Source organism: Arvicanthis niloticus, chromosome 2 (assembly GCF_011762505.2).
Source record: "Arvicanthis niloticus isolate mArvNil1 chromosome 2, mArvNil1.pat.X, whole genome shotgun sequence".
NCBI lineage: Eukaryota > Metazoa > Chordata > Mammalia > Rodentia > Muridae > Arvicanthis > Arvicanthis niloticus.
The window spans coordinates 126,381,555-126,399,544 of record NC_047659.1 but is presented as its reverse complement, the minus strand read 5'-3'; the positions used below and the strand labels follow the sequence as shown (position 1 = coordinate 126,399,544).

The 17,990-nt window shown below is 49.9% G+C and overlaps 1 protein-coding gene across 1 annotated transcript in view; it reads left to right on the top strand.

Annotated features, from left to right (window-relative positions):
- Mtcl2 (microtubule crosslinking factor 2) overlaps window positions 1-14,821 on the top strand; it is a 68,260-nt gene extending 53,439 nt beyond the window's left edge. The window contains exons 13-15 of the mRNA XM_034494021.2: window positions 527-597; window positions 1,708-3,058; window positions 6,860-14,821. Coding sequence (XP_034349912.1) covers window positions 527-597; window positions 1,708-3,058; window positions 6,860-7,006 — 1,569 coding nt within the window. The 3' untranslated portion in view covers window positions 7,007-14,821. The remainder of the gene's footprint in view (window positions 1-526; window positions 598-1,707; window positions 3,059-6,859) is intronic.
- The last annotated feature ends 3,169 nt before the right edge of the window (window positions 14,822-17,990 follow it).

Genomic DNA, 17,990 nt, shown 5'->3' with positions numbered 1-17,990 from the left:
TGAGGAACAAAGGTTCCATACAGGCCCCTCATCTCATCCCTCCTCGTGACATGAAGAAATGGCATGCTACTCAGGATATGGGGCTACAAGAGCCAAATGCCTGTTCTGGGGAACTGAAGCAGAGAGGATTTGAGGCGCTCACAGGACTAGTGATGTGCTTCTGCTTACTCATGGGCCCTCAGGGCTGTGTCTCTAGACCCAGTGTGGGAACACCTTGAAATCACTGTCAGACCATCAACTGTACAGCGGCTGTCATAGAAAAATTTTGTCTCATGGTCCCTCTTTCTCTGGTCCCTCTTTGCACCCCAGATACCTGAGCCTGGATGACATTGCTGTCGTAAGGGGGTGAGAGGTAATGGTCCAGACATGACCAGTGGACCCTTTAGATTACTGATGACCGCATCTTATTCTCCAGAGGAGAGAACTCATGTGTGGAGTCTTGGGCTCGGCTCCCACAGGGGTCTCATGTCATCACCTGTCACATACCGGTCACTAGAACTGACCTTCTTGTCTCTTCCTTTGACAGGCACGAAGTGAGAAGACCCATGACAAGGAGGGTGTTTCTGAAGCTGAGCTTGGGGGAACCGGCTTAAAGAGGTGCTGGCCTCTCATCCCCCAGTCTTGTCCTCTACCCCACAGCTCTGGCCCCAGCCCCATAGACTTTTGGCTTTGATTCTCTTTACTCCCCTGCTCCGTGTGTCCACTCCCACCCCCCGTGAGAATTGGGAGAACTACCAGATGTTCCCCCCTCCCCAACCCCAGGCACTCGGGAACCGGAGAGCTTGGGGCCGTGAGGATCGCAGCCTGCAGTTTGATGTTGATTCTGGGTATGGAAGACTGGAGCCTCAGCTGCAGTTGCTGACAGAGAAGCCATTTGGCTCCTTTGGGGTTCTCTTTTTCTCCCTAGAATTTGAATCATGGTAGATATCCCTTTGGGGTATTACTGGGCAGTGTCCATTAGACCTACTACCATGCTATGACCAAGGGGATACACAAGGATAGTGTTCCCATCGTTAAGACCCTCTGTGAAAGAAGTGAGGGGCAGTACAGAACATTCTAGAGTGAGGGGGGCACTGGAACCAGAGGGCTAGGTGTAAATTCCAGCTCTGCCATTCCTAGCACAGGGGCCTTGGGTGCCTCCCCGTCTCTGTGGGATAATTGGCGATGCCCCCAGAGCTGCGCAGTGACTAGTCAGATGCAGTCGAGGACTCCAGTAGCAAACCTAGCCTGGATGTGAGATAGCGAATGAGGGCAGTGAGTGGGTCAAAGGAGTGTCAAATGATCGATGGGGGTGGGGAGATGGGGGTAGGGAGGCGGCTGGGATCCTTCCAAGATAGTCACGGGGTAGCTGGAGCTCAGGATTGCAGAGGAACCTGGGAGCCAGCAGAGGCTGAGCCCATCAGAGCTACCCTAGCAAAGGAGTGAGGAGCCAAGGTACTTACTCCAGCTTCCACCCATTGTGTGCTAAGGGCTGCGTTCAGGGGATTGAAAGAGCTGTTTCTGGCTTCTTCTGCCTAGAGGTTAACTGTGATCCTAGTGTTTCTGCTACTTAAGCGTGTAGACAGGGTTTGAGGAGGGAGCAGCCAGGTTGGCTACAAGAGATAGGCAAGACAGGCTTGGTCCCCACGTGCGTGTCCAGGTAAGTAGAGCAGCGTGCTTGATGTGTTATTTTCCATCAACCCCATTTTCTTCCTTTACTTTTCCCAGGACCAAATCGGTCTCCTCCATGTCTGAGTTTGAAAGTTTGCTCGACTGTTCCCCCTACCTTGCTGGCGGAGATGCCCGGACCAAGAAGCTCCCCAACAGCCCTGCTTTTGCCTTTGTGAGTACTGAGACCGTGGAGCCTGAGAAAGATGCCAAGGAAAAGCCCGGGCTTTCCACCCGGGACTGTAGCCACATTGGTAGCCTGGCCTGTCAGGAGCCTGCAGGGAGACAGATGCAGCGCAGCTACACTGCTCCAGACAAGACTGGAATCCGAGTCTACTACAGTCCCCCAGTGGCCCGGCGCCTGGGTGTCCCTGTGGTCCATGACAAGGAGGGCAAGATCCTCATTGAGCCAGGCTTCCTCTTCACCACAGCTAAGCCCAAGGAGTCAGCCGAGGCTGACGGGCTGGCCGAGAGCTCCTACAGCCGGTGGCTTTGCAATTTCTCTCGGCAGCGGCTGGACGGAGGATCCGGAGCCAGCACCTCAGGCTCTGGACCCACTTTCCCCGCAGCCTTGCACGACTTTGAGATGTCGGGCAATATGAGTGATGACATGAAGGAGATCACCAACTGCGTGCGGCAGGCCATGCGCTCCGGCTCCCTGGAGAGGAAGGTAAAGAGCACATCCAGCCAGACAGTAGGTCTGGCCACTGTGGGCACCCAGACCATTCGGACGGTCAGTGTAGGCCTGCAGACCGACCCACCTCGCAGCAGCCTCCATAGCAAGAGCTGGTCACCCCGAAGCTCCTCACTTGTGTCGGTGCGAAGCAAGCAGATCTCTTCCTCCCTGGACAAGGTCCATTCTCGCATTGAGCGGCCATGTTGCTCGCCCAAGTATGGCTCACCCAAGCTCCAGAGGCGATCAGTGTCCAAGCTGGACAGCACCAAGGACCGCAGCCTGTGGAACCTGCACCAGGGCAAGCAGAATGGCTCGGCCTGGGCTCGCTCCACCACCACACGGGATAGTCCAGTACTGAGGAACATCAATGATGGGCTGTCCAGCCTCTTTAGTGTGGTGGAGCACTCAGGGAGCACCGAGTCTGTGTGGAAACTGGGCATGTCTGAGGCCCGAACCAAGCCTGAGCCTCCCAAGTATGGCATTGTTCAGGAGTTCTTCCGGAACGTGTGTGGCCGGGCCCCGAGCCCCACTACTGCAGCAGGCGAGGAGAGCTCCAAGAAACCAGAGCCCCTTTCGCCAGCCAGCTACCACCAATCTGAGGGTGTAGCCAGGATCCTGAATAAGAAGGCAGCCAAGACAGGTGGTAGTGAAGAGGTCAGACCCACCATGCTGTCCCAGATGGGGAAGGATGGTGTCCTTCGAGATGGAGATGGGTCCTTGATCCTTCCCAGTGAGGTATGGATGAACTTTACTCTTCTCTCAGAATGGGGGATTAGCCTAGAAAGTCCAAACTCTTCTGTTCTGTGTTTTGCTTCTTTTCTTTAAATCAGAATTTCATGTAGCCCAGGCTGGCCTTGAACTTTCTATGTGGCTGAGTTTGATCTTCAATTCCTGATTCCCTTGCCTCTGTGATGGGATTACAGGTAGGTTCATGACACCTGGTGTATATGGTACTGGAGACTGTATCCAGGGCTTTGTGCCTGCTAGATGGTAAGTACCCTACCATCTTAGGCACATCCCAGGACCCTCTTGGCTCTTAGACTCAGGGAAGATATTTGTGTGTGTCTGTATGAGTCTTTGTTCATCATGTGTATGTGCATATTGGCAGAGGCAGGAGGATGTCAGGTCCACTGAAACTGGAGTTACAGGCAACTATGTGCAGCCTGGGTGACAGGAACCAACCCCTGGTACTCTGCATGAACAGCAAGTACTCTTAACTGCTGAAGCATCTGGAGCCACCCTTTTCTCTTGCATCTACTTTATTTTTTATTTATTTATTTATTTTTTTTTGTTTGTTTGTTTTTTGTTTCTCGAGACAGGGTTTCTCTGTGTAGCCCTGGCTGTCCTGGAACTCACTCTGTAGACCAGGCTGGCCTTGAACTCAGAAATCCACCTGCCTCTGCCTCCCAAGTGCTGGGATTAAAGGCGTGCGCCACCACCGCCCAGCTTGCATCTACTTTAAAGATCAGGCAAAGGAGTTGGAGAGATGGCTCATCGATTAAGAGCACTGGCTTCTCTTCTAGAGGTCCTGAGTTCAATTCCCAGCAACCACATGGTGGCTCACAACCATCTAGAGGGAGACCTGATGCCCTCTTCAGGCAGGTGTATGAATAGGCAGTAGAACACTCATATATTAAATAAATAAATTTTTTAAAAAAGGATCAGGCAAATCTTATCAAGCACCTTAGAGATGTTGACTCAAATCCCTCTGTCTCAATTTTGTATTTTTAGGAGAAAGAAACTGATTGGTTGAACCTGGATGAGCTGTACCCCTCATTCTAGCTAGCTGCAGGTCCTACTGTGGACTCAGGGAGGGCTCTAGGAGGAAGCACAGAGCGATACAGAAGGAGAAGTCAGTGTGTACGGTGGGACAGAGACTGCTGAACAGGTCACTTCTGTTACTGTGTGTTAGGTGCTTCCCAGTTTTCCCTATGATAAAGGATGCTCTACTGATGTCTTGATAGAAAACCTTTTAAATTTACATAGAGCCCAGCGATGGTTCATATCTTTAATCCCAGCACTCAGGAGGCAGAGGCAGGTGGATCTCTGTGAGTTTGAGGCCAGCCTGGTCTACATAATGAGTTTCAGGCCAGTCAGGGCTACACAGAGAAACCTTGCCTCAACAAAACAACAACAAAAAATTACATTTCAGATTATTTCATTAAGTTTGATTTGCAGAAATAGGATAAAAGAATATTTATAAATTTATAAGGCATTTGATGTGTTGTCAAATAGTCTTTCAGAAGAGGTTGTTTAGATTAGGGTCTAGCTTAGTTGCACCAAATAAGTCTATAATGTGTGAGGCCCTGGTTTTAGTCCTAGTACATCCAAGGAGGAGAGAGAGGAGAGAAGAGAATATAAATGAATATAAGAATGACAGAGAGAGAGAGAGAGAGAGAGAGAGAGAGAGAGAGAGAGAGAGAGAGTTTGTTTCAGTGTTAAGACTCCAACATGGGGTCTGGCCAGTGGTTTAGTTCCAGTCTGAGTCCCAAGGCCTGAGAACCAGGAAAGTTAATGACTTTAACCCTGTTTGAAGGTGGGTAGCCTTGTGGTCAGGAAGTGCACTTGTTTCAGTTTAAGTCTAAAGGTAAGAAGATGGGACCAGCCGGGTGGTGGTGGCGCACGCCTTTAATCCCAGCACTTGGGAGGCAGAGGCAGGTGGATTTCTGAGTTCGAGGACAGCCTGGTCTACAGAGTGAGCTCCAGGACAGCCAGGGCTATACAGAGAAACCCTGTCTCGAAAAACAAAACAAAACAAAACAAAACAAAAACAACAACAATAAAAGAAGACGGGACCAGCAAAAGGTTCTTGTCCCCAAAGTGATGGCCTGGGTCCAATCCGTGGTGGCAGTAAGAAAACTGAGTCACCAGACTTGTTCCTGATTCCCTTTGCAGGATGCAGTTCTTAGCACTCACCTTGTGGCTCACAGCTGCCTGTAACTCAGTTTCAAGGGATCCAGCGCCCTCTTCTGGCCTCTGGGCACTGCACACATGTGGTGCTTTTATGTACAGGAGTCAAACTTCGCAGACATATATAGTTAGACGTGTGTGAGTGTGTGTGTAGTTAAATATATCCTTTTTCTAAAAGAAGGAAAGCAACAGCGGTTCAGGGCTGGAGTGTGGTTTGATGGTAAAACGCGTGCCTAGCACACAGGAAGCCCTGAGTTCAATCCCAACACTTAAAAAAGAGATAGAAAGAAGAAAGGAGTGTGCTACTGAGACGTGTTACGTGCTAGGTGGGCACTATGTCATATCCTTTATATGTCCTGTTTGATCTGACCCTCACAACCTGAGAAACAACACGTCTCTCATTGTCGAGAAGAGGAGAGAAAGGCTCGAGAAGAGGAGAGAAAGGCTCATAGCGTGTCACTTGCCTAGGAAGTGGCAGAGCTGAGAGAACATTCGGGTTCTACAGCAGTGCTTTTCACCATTTCTTTGTTCTGATAATAATTTTTTAAAAATGAATAAGCCAGGTTTGGTGGCTCATGCCTTTAATCCCAGCAGGTGGGAGGCAGAGGCAGGTGGATCTTTGAGGCAAGTCTGTCTGATCTACAGCCAGGGCTGCACAAAGAAAGCTTGTCTAAATAAATAAATAAATAAATAAATAAATAAATAAATAAATAGAATGAATCTATAAATAAATAAATAAATAAATAAATAAATGAATCTACCTAAATACACATCAAAAGTGTATTTAGGAAATCCTCAGTACTCTTTTTTTGATAGCACATTCCCTTAATCCCAGTATTTGAATAGCTGAAACTGAAGCACCACAGGTTGAGGCCAGCCTGGGCTACATAGTGAGTTCAAGGCCAGCTGGAGCTACACAGTGTGACCCCGACACAAAGAAGCAAACAGAGCAAACTGGAGCTGGGGGTGTATCTCATTGGTAGAGCACCTGCCTGACTTGTTCGAGGCCCTAGGCTCCATTTCTAGTACTGGGGAGAAGGGGAGAGCAAATTGGAAAATATGTATTTTCATTCAGTAGCACACTATAGAACCATTAAGACTGAGACCCAGGAGCTGGGGAGATAGCTCGGCAGTTAAGAGCACAGGCTGCTTTTCCAGAGGACCTGGGTTCCATTCTCAGCACCCACATGATGGCTCACAACTGTCTGTAACTCTAGTTCCAGGGTATCTGACAACCTTCCAGACTACGGGCACTCCATACTTGCCGTGCACAAAGACGCATGCAAACAAACGGCCCCAATACACTAGAACAACAACAACAAAAAGAAAACCATCAGAGACTTCACAGCAGCAGAAAAGTATTTTGCAGGTGTGAAGTAAGCTGTAGAGATGAGGCTATGCTGGCCGTGTATGTGTAGAATGTTGAGAATCTCAACTTGGACAGCATCTGCCCTCTCTGCCTTGCAGATGTTATTAGAGTGTGGATCTATCGTTGCCCTAGTAGAAGTAACATGGTCTAGAGTGGAGTTTCAGGCCCTGTCTCAGCATGAGACATTGCTGAGTCCTGGGTCCTGGGTGGCTGTAGCCAGAGCCTCAGGCTCTGATCTCTTCCCTGTCTCTCTCCAGGATGCCGTTTGTGACTGCAGCACCCAGTCGCTTGCCTCCTGCTTCATCAGGCCATCCCGCAATACCATCCGGCACTCTCCTTCCAAGTGCAGGCTGCACCCTTCAGAGTCAGGCTGGGGCGGGGAGGAGAGGGCAGCTCCCCAGTGAGTCACAGAGCAGCCAAGCTCCTGCCTCAAGCAGCCCAGACCCTGGAGATGAGATAAGGGGTCAAGTCCTCAGCCTCAGTCCATCCAGGAGGAACAGTGGCTGTGCCACTGCCAGAGAAGAGCTTTCACACTAAGGTAAAGCAAGGTGTCTTGCTGACTGCTGGGAAGTGACCTCGGATTTCCAGGGGAAGGCAGTGAGTGAGCAGAAAGACCAAACCTGGGTGACCAGGCCTGGGCCTCAAAAGCACCTGAAGAGCTCAGCAAGTCAGCCCTGGATCCCAAGGGGGCCTGGTCCACCCACACTGCTTCTTAGAAGGATCCAGAAAAGGAGGCATTTCTGGCCAGGCCCCAGGAACAGGGCTGGCAGCGATGCTCCCTACTGACCACATGTGGGGGAGAAGCCACCGAGAGGATTCCACTTTGCTTAGGGCCCAGCTCGAGGATCTCAGAAGAGCTGGGCCTGGGTGTGACCGTCACTTCTTGTTCCCTCCTGTCTGCCCTGATGCTCTGGTTGCTAGGCCTTCCTGGAGCAGGGAAGGGGGACATGATAGAGCAGAATTCAGGGCCAAGTACACTTGGAATCCTGAAGCCCTGGACCCCCCTGCCTGTGGCCACATGTAGCAAGAGCTAGGGAACAGGTAGGAGTATGTCGGGTTCAGAGTAGGAGGCCAGCAGAGCCAACTCCCTTGTCATGGGGGCATGAAGGCCCAACTTTCGTAGGAGACTCCATGAGAACAGAAATGGGTTAGAGCATTCATCTCAACACCTGACGAAGAGGTAAATGCCTACATGCCATGCCTTGATCCCTAGGGCCTCTTTCTTGGCAGCAGGGTTAGGTGCCACAGTCCTGCAGCAGGCAGAGAGCAGAAATGCTCCCTGGGAGAGACTATTGGTTAGGTCAGACCAGAGAGAGCACCAAGAGGCCAAGGCACAGCCCAAGACAAGGGCCTACATTGTTTATTTGCCTAGATTGTTTATTTCAATTTTTCATACTATAAATATTTAAGGTCATTTATTTTAATAATTTAACTTACTCCCCTTTTCCCCCCCTCAGAGCCCCTAAGGTAATTTATTAGAGGCATCCTTGCCACTGGGACGGCGTGGGGCTTATGACACCATGGAGCCCCCCTGTGTCTGAGGCAGCTCAGCACCAGGCTCAGGTCTCCAGGTTTTGTCAGAAGGGTCCTCAGCAGAGCTGGGGTCTGCACCTTGTTCTCTAATACCACTGGCCATTTAGTCTCAGCGCGCTACATTTTTCTCATCACGCGGTACTTAGCCCAGCCTCTACAGGTCAGACTGTAAATGCTTCAGACGGACTGCAGGCCAGAGTGATGTCATCACTCCCCAGTATCCTCCACGATCCTTCTCATCCCTCCCTTCTCTCCAACATCTTTTCTCATGAGTCAAACACAGATGACTGGAGCTCTGTTCTGAGCACAGCGACCCTTCCACGTTCCCGAAGTAAGAACTGGCAGGAGAACAGCATGGACTTGTAGAATGTTGTCTATTGCAGCTTTGCACACGGATCTGAGAGTATCTGCCAGCCTGCCAGCCTGTTCACCAGCCCTTCTCTTAGCCTTACAGCCACTCATGGCTCTTCAAGCCCAAGCTCTACTGCCTGTCCTTCCTACAGCCCTAGCAGTCGCCTGAACCACACCAGTATAGCTCAGCTGCAGGATGGGGAAGGATCACATGCCTCCCCTTGGTGCCAAGAAACCAACAGTTGTACGCAGGTGATACGCAGCCCTCCTCTTCCTGGCTGGGGACCCGAACTCATCCAGGGATGGATTGGCTTTTGTGCAGAGATCCCCTCGGGAAGGCAGAGAGCCAGCTGCATAGCTGGTTTGTTCCAGGACTAGGGAGATGCCTCTACACTCCCACCTACCTGTACCCAGGCTATCTTTTTAGAGACACCTGGGCCATTTACCCAAAGCCCCTCTATCCCATTCCCTATGGGCAGTATATCAGGGTCAGTGCTTTCCAGCAGCTGTTGACTCATGCCCAGTAACTTGTGTGGGCATAGCCAGCAGGCCAGTGGACCATGGGCCAGCTCCCTGCAGGATGCGACTGCTCTCCTCTAAGAGTTCAGAGGCCCCTCTAAGGTTATTTCTAGCTGAGGGGACCACACCAGGCCACAAGCCACCAGAGGCCTTCTGCCACCTCCCAGAGCTGCCGAGAGCCTGGGAGGCTTGGAGAAAAGTCCCCATAGTCCTGAACTTCAGGGCTTAGGGGCCATTCAGCCTTACCATCGTTTCCGTATGGGTTGTACATCTCCACTGTCTCAGCACCTGGTTCCTGTGGCCCCCCAACAGGTGTTGCAAGCTCCAGGTCTTTGTTTTTCAGTCCCCATTTCTAATTCTTGCTTGCCACTGTGCAAGGCCACTTGTCACTGTCCCTACGGAAGCCTCTGGACATAGGGTTCTATGGGGTTGAAAATGTTCCGTGTAAATATTGGTTTGGTTTGATCTTTAGCATTTTACTTGGTAACTGGTTCTGTTTTCTTTGGGGGTGGGGTGAAAGGGTTGGTTGGTAAATCTCTCTACTCTTTTGAAATGTAATTTCTAAGTTTATTTGTTTCTTCAAATGCCTTTTATGTCTTGATAACATTCCCAAAGCAGACAACTGCCTGGCTTACGTTGGGGCATGCCCCTTGAGGCCTGGGGTCATGGGAAGGAGCTCCGCCCTCCCTCCTGTCTTTGTTCTTTCTGTTCACCTCTGCTTTTCTCCTCCTCTTCCTCCTCCTCTTCTTTCTTTCTTCCACCTCACCTTCCCCCTTCTCCTCCTACCTCTCCTCCTCCTCTCTTTCCTCCTCCTCCTCCTCTTCTTCCTTGAACCAATGTCCCAAGGAGCCTTGGGGTCCCGTCCTCTAAAAGATTGCCTGGCTTGTATGCACAGGGTTGACACAACTTGACTGGGGGCATGAGGGTGAGTTAAGTTACATGATTGCAACTAAGTTATGTCTCACCTCTTCCCAGGGCTAAACCGAATGAGACTGTCTTGAAGCAGTGGTGACTGGTTTTGAAATGAGATTCAGAGCCCTTTAGGGCCCCCTGAATGGAACAAGGAATCAGGATCCATTTCCCTTTGCCCTGGAGCCTTCCTCCCAGCCCTCCTCCCACCAAGGCTGGCCTCTAGAGATCTTGTTCTCTGGGAGCTCAGATTGGGCCCTGTCTCTTCATCTCTGCAGGGATATTCATCTACCAGCTGTCCTCCAGGTGACAAAACTGAGTACTCAAAAGACTTGACCTTCTAGGCACCAGCATGCCACTCTGTGTACCTTTCATGGATACATTTGTCACTCAGCTTTTACCCAGACAATACCCAGACTCTTCCCCTTACCACCCACCCAGAATGCCAGAATGGATCCAGTTCCAGCCTCAACTGCCCACTGCCTCCCTCTCCCTCCTCACTGTAATCGCAAGCATTCTTCCAGTGTCCTCCCTAGAGCACTGTGCTGTTTAGGGGTCACATCACCATCTCCCCATTTCTCCTTAGTCTCTCCAGGGCAACTCTCTAGGGGCAGTTTTAAAAGAACAGGGCTTAGCGTTCTCATTCCACAAAGGAGAAAACAGAGTTTTTGCCCTGGAGCCCTGAACCAGAAAGTCTTCAACTTTATAGCTGGATTCTTCCCTGTTTTCTGTACAAACTCACCACTGCCAAACCCAAAGACAGGCTTTCAATTCTGGACTTTTGTTCCAGAGGGTAGTTCAGGGACCTCCTGCACCTGCACCTCTGAGAGCAGGTTCATTCTGTAGGTTTCTAGGCCTTACCACAGCCTCTGGACAGAGGTTCTATGGGTTTAGCCCCCTGGAGATCCGTAAGCACCAGTGACCAGTGTTTACATTCACACAGTCCCAGCCATCCATAACTCTTGCATTTTGAGTCACTGTTCATAGTGACTGGTCCTGAACAAGAGCCCTGAGCACTGACTTGTGATTTGAGGGGTAAGGGTGTTTCAGCCAAACATTATTCCAAGGGTTTTCAAAAGATGTGAAAACTAGCATTCCACCTTAAGTCATATGTTTCATAAAACAAAGCCAGAAAGGCTGGTGGCACAAGCCTTCTTTAATCCTGGCTACTCAGGAGGCAGAAGCAGAAGGATCAAGTTCAAAGCCTGTTTGGACTATGGAGTGAGTTCAAGGTCAGCCTGGGCAGTTTTCTGAGGTGTCATCTCGAAGATTTTAGAAAGTGGTGGGTGTCTCAGTGGTCGATGCTTGCTTCACATGTGTGAGGCCCTGGGTTCTCTCCCTACTGTTGGAAAACAAACAAAACTGGGAGGCCAGAGGATGACAGAGCTAAGGACGTGTGTCTCAGCCATACAGCACCTGACGAGCATTGCCAAGAAAAAAAAGGAAAACATTTATTTTCCCAGCCTTTCTGCTATAATCCCCATAACTACACAATTTAAATTATACCCCCTTCCTCCCCTGCTATTTGTTTTTCTGATTTTGGTTTTAGACATTATCCCTGGCCGATCTGAAAATTGCTATGTAGACCTTAAATTTGTGGTAATTTTCCTGCCTCTGCCTCCCAAGTTTGCCAATGCCAGGCATGCGCCACCACACCCAGCCTTAAATTTCCTTCTTGAGTTTCCTAGAGGCCATGGTGAGAAGAGAAACATGTCATGCCTTCATCACTTTCATCAGCCAATCACCATTGCTCCGAGAGACAAACTAATGTAGAACCTGAGGTCTCTTTAAAGACCCTGAAGCTGATGGGTGTAATACCAGGTTATCCCAAGATAAGACGTGTCTTCCGGAAGACAATTCACAAAATAATAAACTGCTACCTGTGTGCATGACCTTGGCCAAATCACAGGGCTAGCCTATGCCTCAGTTTCCCCAGCTATAAAGTGGTGGCTGTAGAGAAGACCAAATACATCATGCCTGTTTGACTAAAGAAGCTGACGTTCTATATAAATCTGAGTGAATCTGACCACTGTCTTTATAGCCATGGAGCCCCTCAGTGGTAGCATGTACCCCCTTCCCTCATTTGCGTTAAATAGAAGGGGACCAGAGGAGAATCTCACCAACCTGCTCACATTTTAAAATATTACCGTAGTCCTTTTGTGTGCGTATGTGCATGCATTTGCACATGCCCAGGGTGAGACTCCAAGCCTAGTGCAGGTGAGGTGTGCATCTCACCAGTGAGTTACATCTCCAGCACCTAAGAGGTTTTAAAAAATGTATTCACTTTGAGACAAGATCTGTTGTATCATCAGTTGGCCTCCAACTCACTGTGTAACCAAGGATGAGCTTGGACTCTTACTACCTTTCTGCCTCATCACCATTGACATTTGCCACCGCCCCTGGTCTTAAGAGTCCTTTAAATAAACCACCACTATCTCCAGAACTACTTCTTGGTCCCAAACTGAAATACCATACCCCCATAATAATTACTAACTAACCCCTACACAGTAACTCCCACCCTTGCCCCAGGCTGGATGACCTCTGGTCTGCTTTCTCTCTTCTTTTTTTTTTTTTGGTTTTTCGAGACAGGGTTTCTCTGTGTAGCCCTGGCTGTCCTGGCACTCACTCTGTAGACCAGGCTGGCCTTGAACTCAGAAATCCACCTGCCTCTGCCTCCCAAGTGCTGGGATTAAAGGCGTGTGCCACCACCGCCCAGCTGCTTTCTCTCCACTGGCCTGGTTTAGGTACTCATGTAGATAGAACCCAGTATTTATCATTTGTGTTTCACCCCTTATATGTGGAGAAGGGCATGGCTTGCCCAAGGCATAGCTCCCAACTCTCCCATTCTATACATAATGAATGAAGCGTGCTCCAGGGGTGTGGTTGGATCCTCATCTTGGTTGGGGTTCACTTCCTGCCTCACACACCTCCACTCCTCCTTTATCATTAGAATCTCCCTCTTGTCACTACCTTCTAGCCAGTTCCTGCCACCAGACAGAGTGGCCCTAGCCTAGGGCCAGATTTTCTCCTCTGGGGCCCTGGGCTCTCTATGGTATCCTATGTCCTCTGGTGTACTGTCCCCTCCTGTGGATTTGTGTGTGACCCTGGCAGTCTCCTTCCTGTCCCAACAAACTCACATGCCCACCCCACTGGGGAAGTTCCATGTCTGTCTCCTGACTCCAAGGTTTGCTCTGAGATCTGGAATTATCCTGTCTTGTGTTTATTTTGTATTTTGTCTCACTAGAGGCATCTGCTTTTTCCATGGATAATGGTACTCCATCTCTTCCAACCCTCCTCATCAGACTCATCCCACTCTCTGCCTCCTGGCTTCCCTGTCCTCAGTCTCCCAATAGCATCACCTTCCACTGGGAGGATGTGTGGTGGACATGGACTTGCTCTTCACCTTTGGGTCTTCTCTGCCCAGCTCACTCTTGGTAGCTTTCGTAAAGGGGAAGCTTGACCTCTCTTTCTTTGGTTTTGTGCCTCTCTGTCCATCCCATCAGTTCTCCCCTGCAAATCAGCTCATCTTGGCAGAACCTAATCCCCTGAACCAATGACATCTGCAGTTTGCAGAATCCACAGATCTGTGAAAGGGGACCAAGGGTGTGGTCCTGGGCCGAAGTCCCTGCTCCACCCGACCACTTTCCTTCCTCACCCTCCTGGGACCCTTCTCTTCCTCTGCCTACTCCATTGACCTGGCCTCCTTTCCTGCCCTTCACTAGCTCCCTGGACCCTAAAGGGAGAGGCTTTAGTTTTCTTTGAATATTATGGAAGGACTGAGGCAGTTGAGTCTGGCTTCCTTGTCATGCCACAAGCACCCAGCCACCTGTGCCACTTCTATGATGAGAGACCTTGGCTGAGAGTCTGGAAACCTATCCCAAGTTTGAGCCTCCCAGTTTTATGGTCCTCTTAGGAGCACTATGATAACTGTATGGGCCTCATATCCTTTGTGGTTTGGAGCTCCATAGCCTCCCCTGGATCCACTGGGTCCCGCCTGACAACCCTTGTTCCTCCCTTGGCTCAACTATTGATCTCTGTGCCTTAGTTTACTTCTCCACACAGGGGGGCTCACCCACCACATCACTCCGAGCATCTATCCAAACCTTTTGGTGCCTCTAGGGCTCGACTTTGCCAACGTGGCTTGCCTTAGGAATACCAGGTTGCCAAGGCAGCTGGGGGCACCACTGATAACTACTCATAGTAGAAACATCACCATGAAACAGCTCACCATCCTCCAGCTAATTTGGATTTTCGAGAAAGCTGAGTAAGTGATCAGAGCAGGCAAGGGGGAGAGTCCCTGGAGGCAGGAGACACCAAGGACCCTTTTCATTTAATCATTGGGATCCTCCCCATTGCCAGAGGGCCTCTGTACAAAGGGAGAGAAGCCCAAGGCTGCAAGAAGAAAGTCCCGTGCCCGCTCTACTCACACTCCCATGCTGCACCTCCTCACCCTCCCGATTTGAGGGAGACCATGTAGACTGTGCCAAAAATCAGTTCCAACCCCCAGCACCTAGGGAAGAGCTAGAGACTGCCTCTCCTCTCCATCCTGGCTCCCCTCCTCAACCCGGCCAATACTGTGAAGCCCCTTCCTGCTCAGCCTGGTTTCCTGATGAGAGTCCTGCAGTGAGCCATGCAGGACCCCTCAGGAAGGAAGGGACCAAGGGCATTCTTGGGCCAATTATCCACCTCTGTCTTCCACTGTTCTGTCCTCCTCCTCTCCCTTCCACTACCCCCTCTGCCTTTCTATCTTTAAAGGCTCCTTCCCAGGACAAATGGGGGGGTAGGACAGCATCCAGTCCACCAGCTGTCCTTGCCCTGTGTCTTATTTCAGACATGAGAACTGTACAGTGTAAACTTACAAAGTGTTTTTAATGGTTGTAGATTGGAAATAAAGTATGTCATATAAATAGTTGCCTGCTCTCTGCTTTTCCCTAGGGAGGCTGGGGGGTGAGGGGCAGCCGATTTGAATGCTAACACCTTTCCACCAGGAGTTTCTTAGGAGGAGGGGAAAACTGGAACCAGCTGGGTGTTTGGAATCACTTGGATGGGGCCTGAAGTGTTGATAAAGAGATAAAGAGAGTATGTTCTGTGGGTGTGTGGAGAGGTATGAGGGAAGGGGATGTCTTAGCGGGCCCATGTAGAGGCATCTCTTCCCGTGAGGGACCAGTCACACACCGCTGGTATAGAATAGAGTTTATTCAGGGAATGGGGAGAGGAGCCAGGAGGGTAGTAGAGGCAGAGAGTGAGAAGTAGAGGCAGGCCAAAGCCATGACCATGTGGAGAGAGGGGGAAAGGAAGGGGGAAAGGGGAGGGGACAGAGAAGCTAGAGGCAAGAGAGAGAGGGTAAGAGAGAGAGGAAGGGGCAAGTAGCCCCTTTTATACTGGGCCAGACCTACCTGGCTGTTGCCAGGTAACTGTGGAGGTAGAGTTTAGACAGAATACTAACAGGGCCACCTTGGTGGGGGTAGGGGGCGTGGTTTCGGGTGGCTCCTGGCTGGTAACTCTGTGTCTCTCAGGAAGTGTGTCACCACTCTGAGGAAAAAAAATGTACCACATTCAAAAAGGAGAAAAAAAAAAAGTTAGGCTTTTCCATTTAACAAGAAAAAGATACTTTTAGGCATTATAGTATGGAATTAATACCCCAAATATCTCCTATCCTACCACGGTGGTTATGGACTGAGGAGTTGGGGGCTGGGCATTCTACTTCAGTGTTTCTGAAGGAAAAGCTTTGGTCTTTGGGGTCATCTTGGACACTGTTTACTGTATGTAAGGGACACGGTAAAGAAGCTGCCATTGCGCCAGGTGGTGGTGGCGCATGCCTTTGATCCCAGCACTTGGGAGGCAGAGGCAGGTGGATTTCTGAGTTCGAGGCTAGCCTGGTCTACAGAGTGAATTCCAGGACAGCCAGGGCTATACAGAGAAACCCTGTCTTGAAAAACCAAAAAAAAAAAAAAAAAGAAGAAGAAGAAGAAGCTGCCATTGCGGCGACCTCTCCATAAGATGGTTTTTATTGTAAATATAAGACTGGACAGCCAGAGGCCTCTGGAAAAGTCCACAGCAGAGAAAGAAGTAGACTGAACATGGCCAGGGCTTCAGGAGTGGGAGAGAATGGGGTGGGGGGGGGAGGAGAAAGGGGAAGAGCTGGCTGGGGGAGGGTGGAAGCTGGAGAGCTGGAGGGAGTTTAGGGTGGAGGGGAAGGTGAGAAGGGCTAGCCAGTATAATAGGTACTTTAGACAGTGATGGAGCCTGGAAAGCAACATGGGCTTTGCTAAACTGATGAGTGCCACAGGTAGCCTTATGTCCCTTTGGCAGATGGGAACCAGTTTTAAGCAGTCTTGGAGGAATGCTGTTTTTTATTTAACTGCCAGAAATCCTCCTGTAGTCCAGTGTTAGCTCATTTCTGGACATTTGGACAGCCTGAGACCCAACACCTACTTTTATAGATCTTCTCTTCTGGGGGGAGAGGTGGCTAACAATAGTCAGACCTGTGCTAGTCATGGAGGATATAATACATGGGCCTAGAAATTTAGATATTAAGCATCAATTATGGAAGCAGAGAGCACACCCAACATTGGGATGTCAAGCCGACAAAGGGGATAGTAATGGGTTGTAGGCAGGAAACGGGAGAGGTTCAGAGAGAGAAAGAGAGCATGCCTGAGAGCTTGGGGGAAAGAGGCAAAGACAGGAATGACAGCAGATATCGGTGATCCCAATACTTGGGAGGGAAGGCAAGAGGACCAGAAGCTCCCTTTGGCTATGTATTGAGGCCAGCCTGGGGTACATGAGAACCTGTTTTAAAGTAGCCAGAAAGGGGAAGGGGATATGAATTCAAGAAATGAAAGTCTGATGTGGAACATGGAAAGGCTTTGTGTGCATCTTATGAACAGGAGGTAACTAGAGGAGAATTCCAAGCAAAGATGTTTCCTGGGACTAGATTCCATGAGGCAGTAATCTCAGCACGTCCCAACAGGGCCAGCCTTGGCTGGGAACACTGAGTTCTGTTTTTGGAACATCGACATATGAGGTGCTCCAGAAAGTGATATTCAGGGAATCAAGAACATACCTCTTTCATATAGCTGTTGAAAGTATTAGACCAGAATAGCAGAGTAGAAACTTCTGGAATACACATTTCTTCTGGAATACATTTCTACCTTTTACCAGAAAACTTGCAAGGGACCACAATTACAATCAGAAGAATGGCCAAAATTATCAAAAATTATGCTTCAGCCAAGTATCTTCTGCTTCTTTGGGGGATTTTTTATCTTTTTGTCTTTTGTTTGAGACAGGGTCTCACTATGTATTCTTGGCTGGCCTGGAGCTTTCTATGTAGTCTAGGCTGGCCTGAAAGACACAGAGATCCCCCTGTCTCCGTCTCCCTAGTACTGGGATTAAAGGTATGTGCCACCACAACTGGCCCTTTGGAATCTTTCTTACGACACTCAATTCACAAGGTTCAGATCTGAAAGGAATCACTTCACTGATGCATGGGGCCATTCTAATGCCTCTATACCTTGTCCTGAAGAAGACCCTCCCAGGCACGGGACAGTGGAGCAGGCATGGGTTGGCCTTCTGGGAGCACTGAACATCTAGGGTTAACATAGAAGGGTGGAAGGAGAAAGGAAAGGCTTTCCAAGCAAAAAGCATGCTCCAACAGAGGAGCAGAGGCAAGAACTGGCATGGGGTGGCGGTAGTAGGGTTGGCCTGTGTTAAGGCTGGCAAAGGATGTGCTTGAACTTTGCTGGGTACTTAAGGGACCATGGGAGGGAGGGGCCCATGGAGCAGGAGTAGGTAGGCAAGGGACAAACTGAGCTCAGAGCTCCAGTTCTCCCAGGAGAAAGTCACTGTCTATACTTTTGGAGTCAGAGATAAGAGGGGAGTCGTGGCTCAGAACAGAAGTACAATACCAGATTCTTGACTTTCATAGGTAGGACTACGGCGGGAAAAGTCACCAAACTGGGGTTTTGGAGAGGGCAATTCCCCGGTGTAGGTGTAGCTGCAGAGGTGGATGATCCGGATCTGGGTGAAAACATTAGGACACGGAAGGCTAGGGCCAGAACGTTGAACACCGGAGTACGC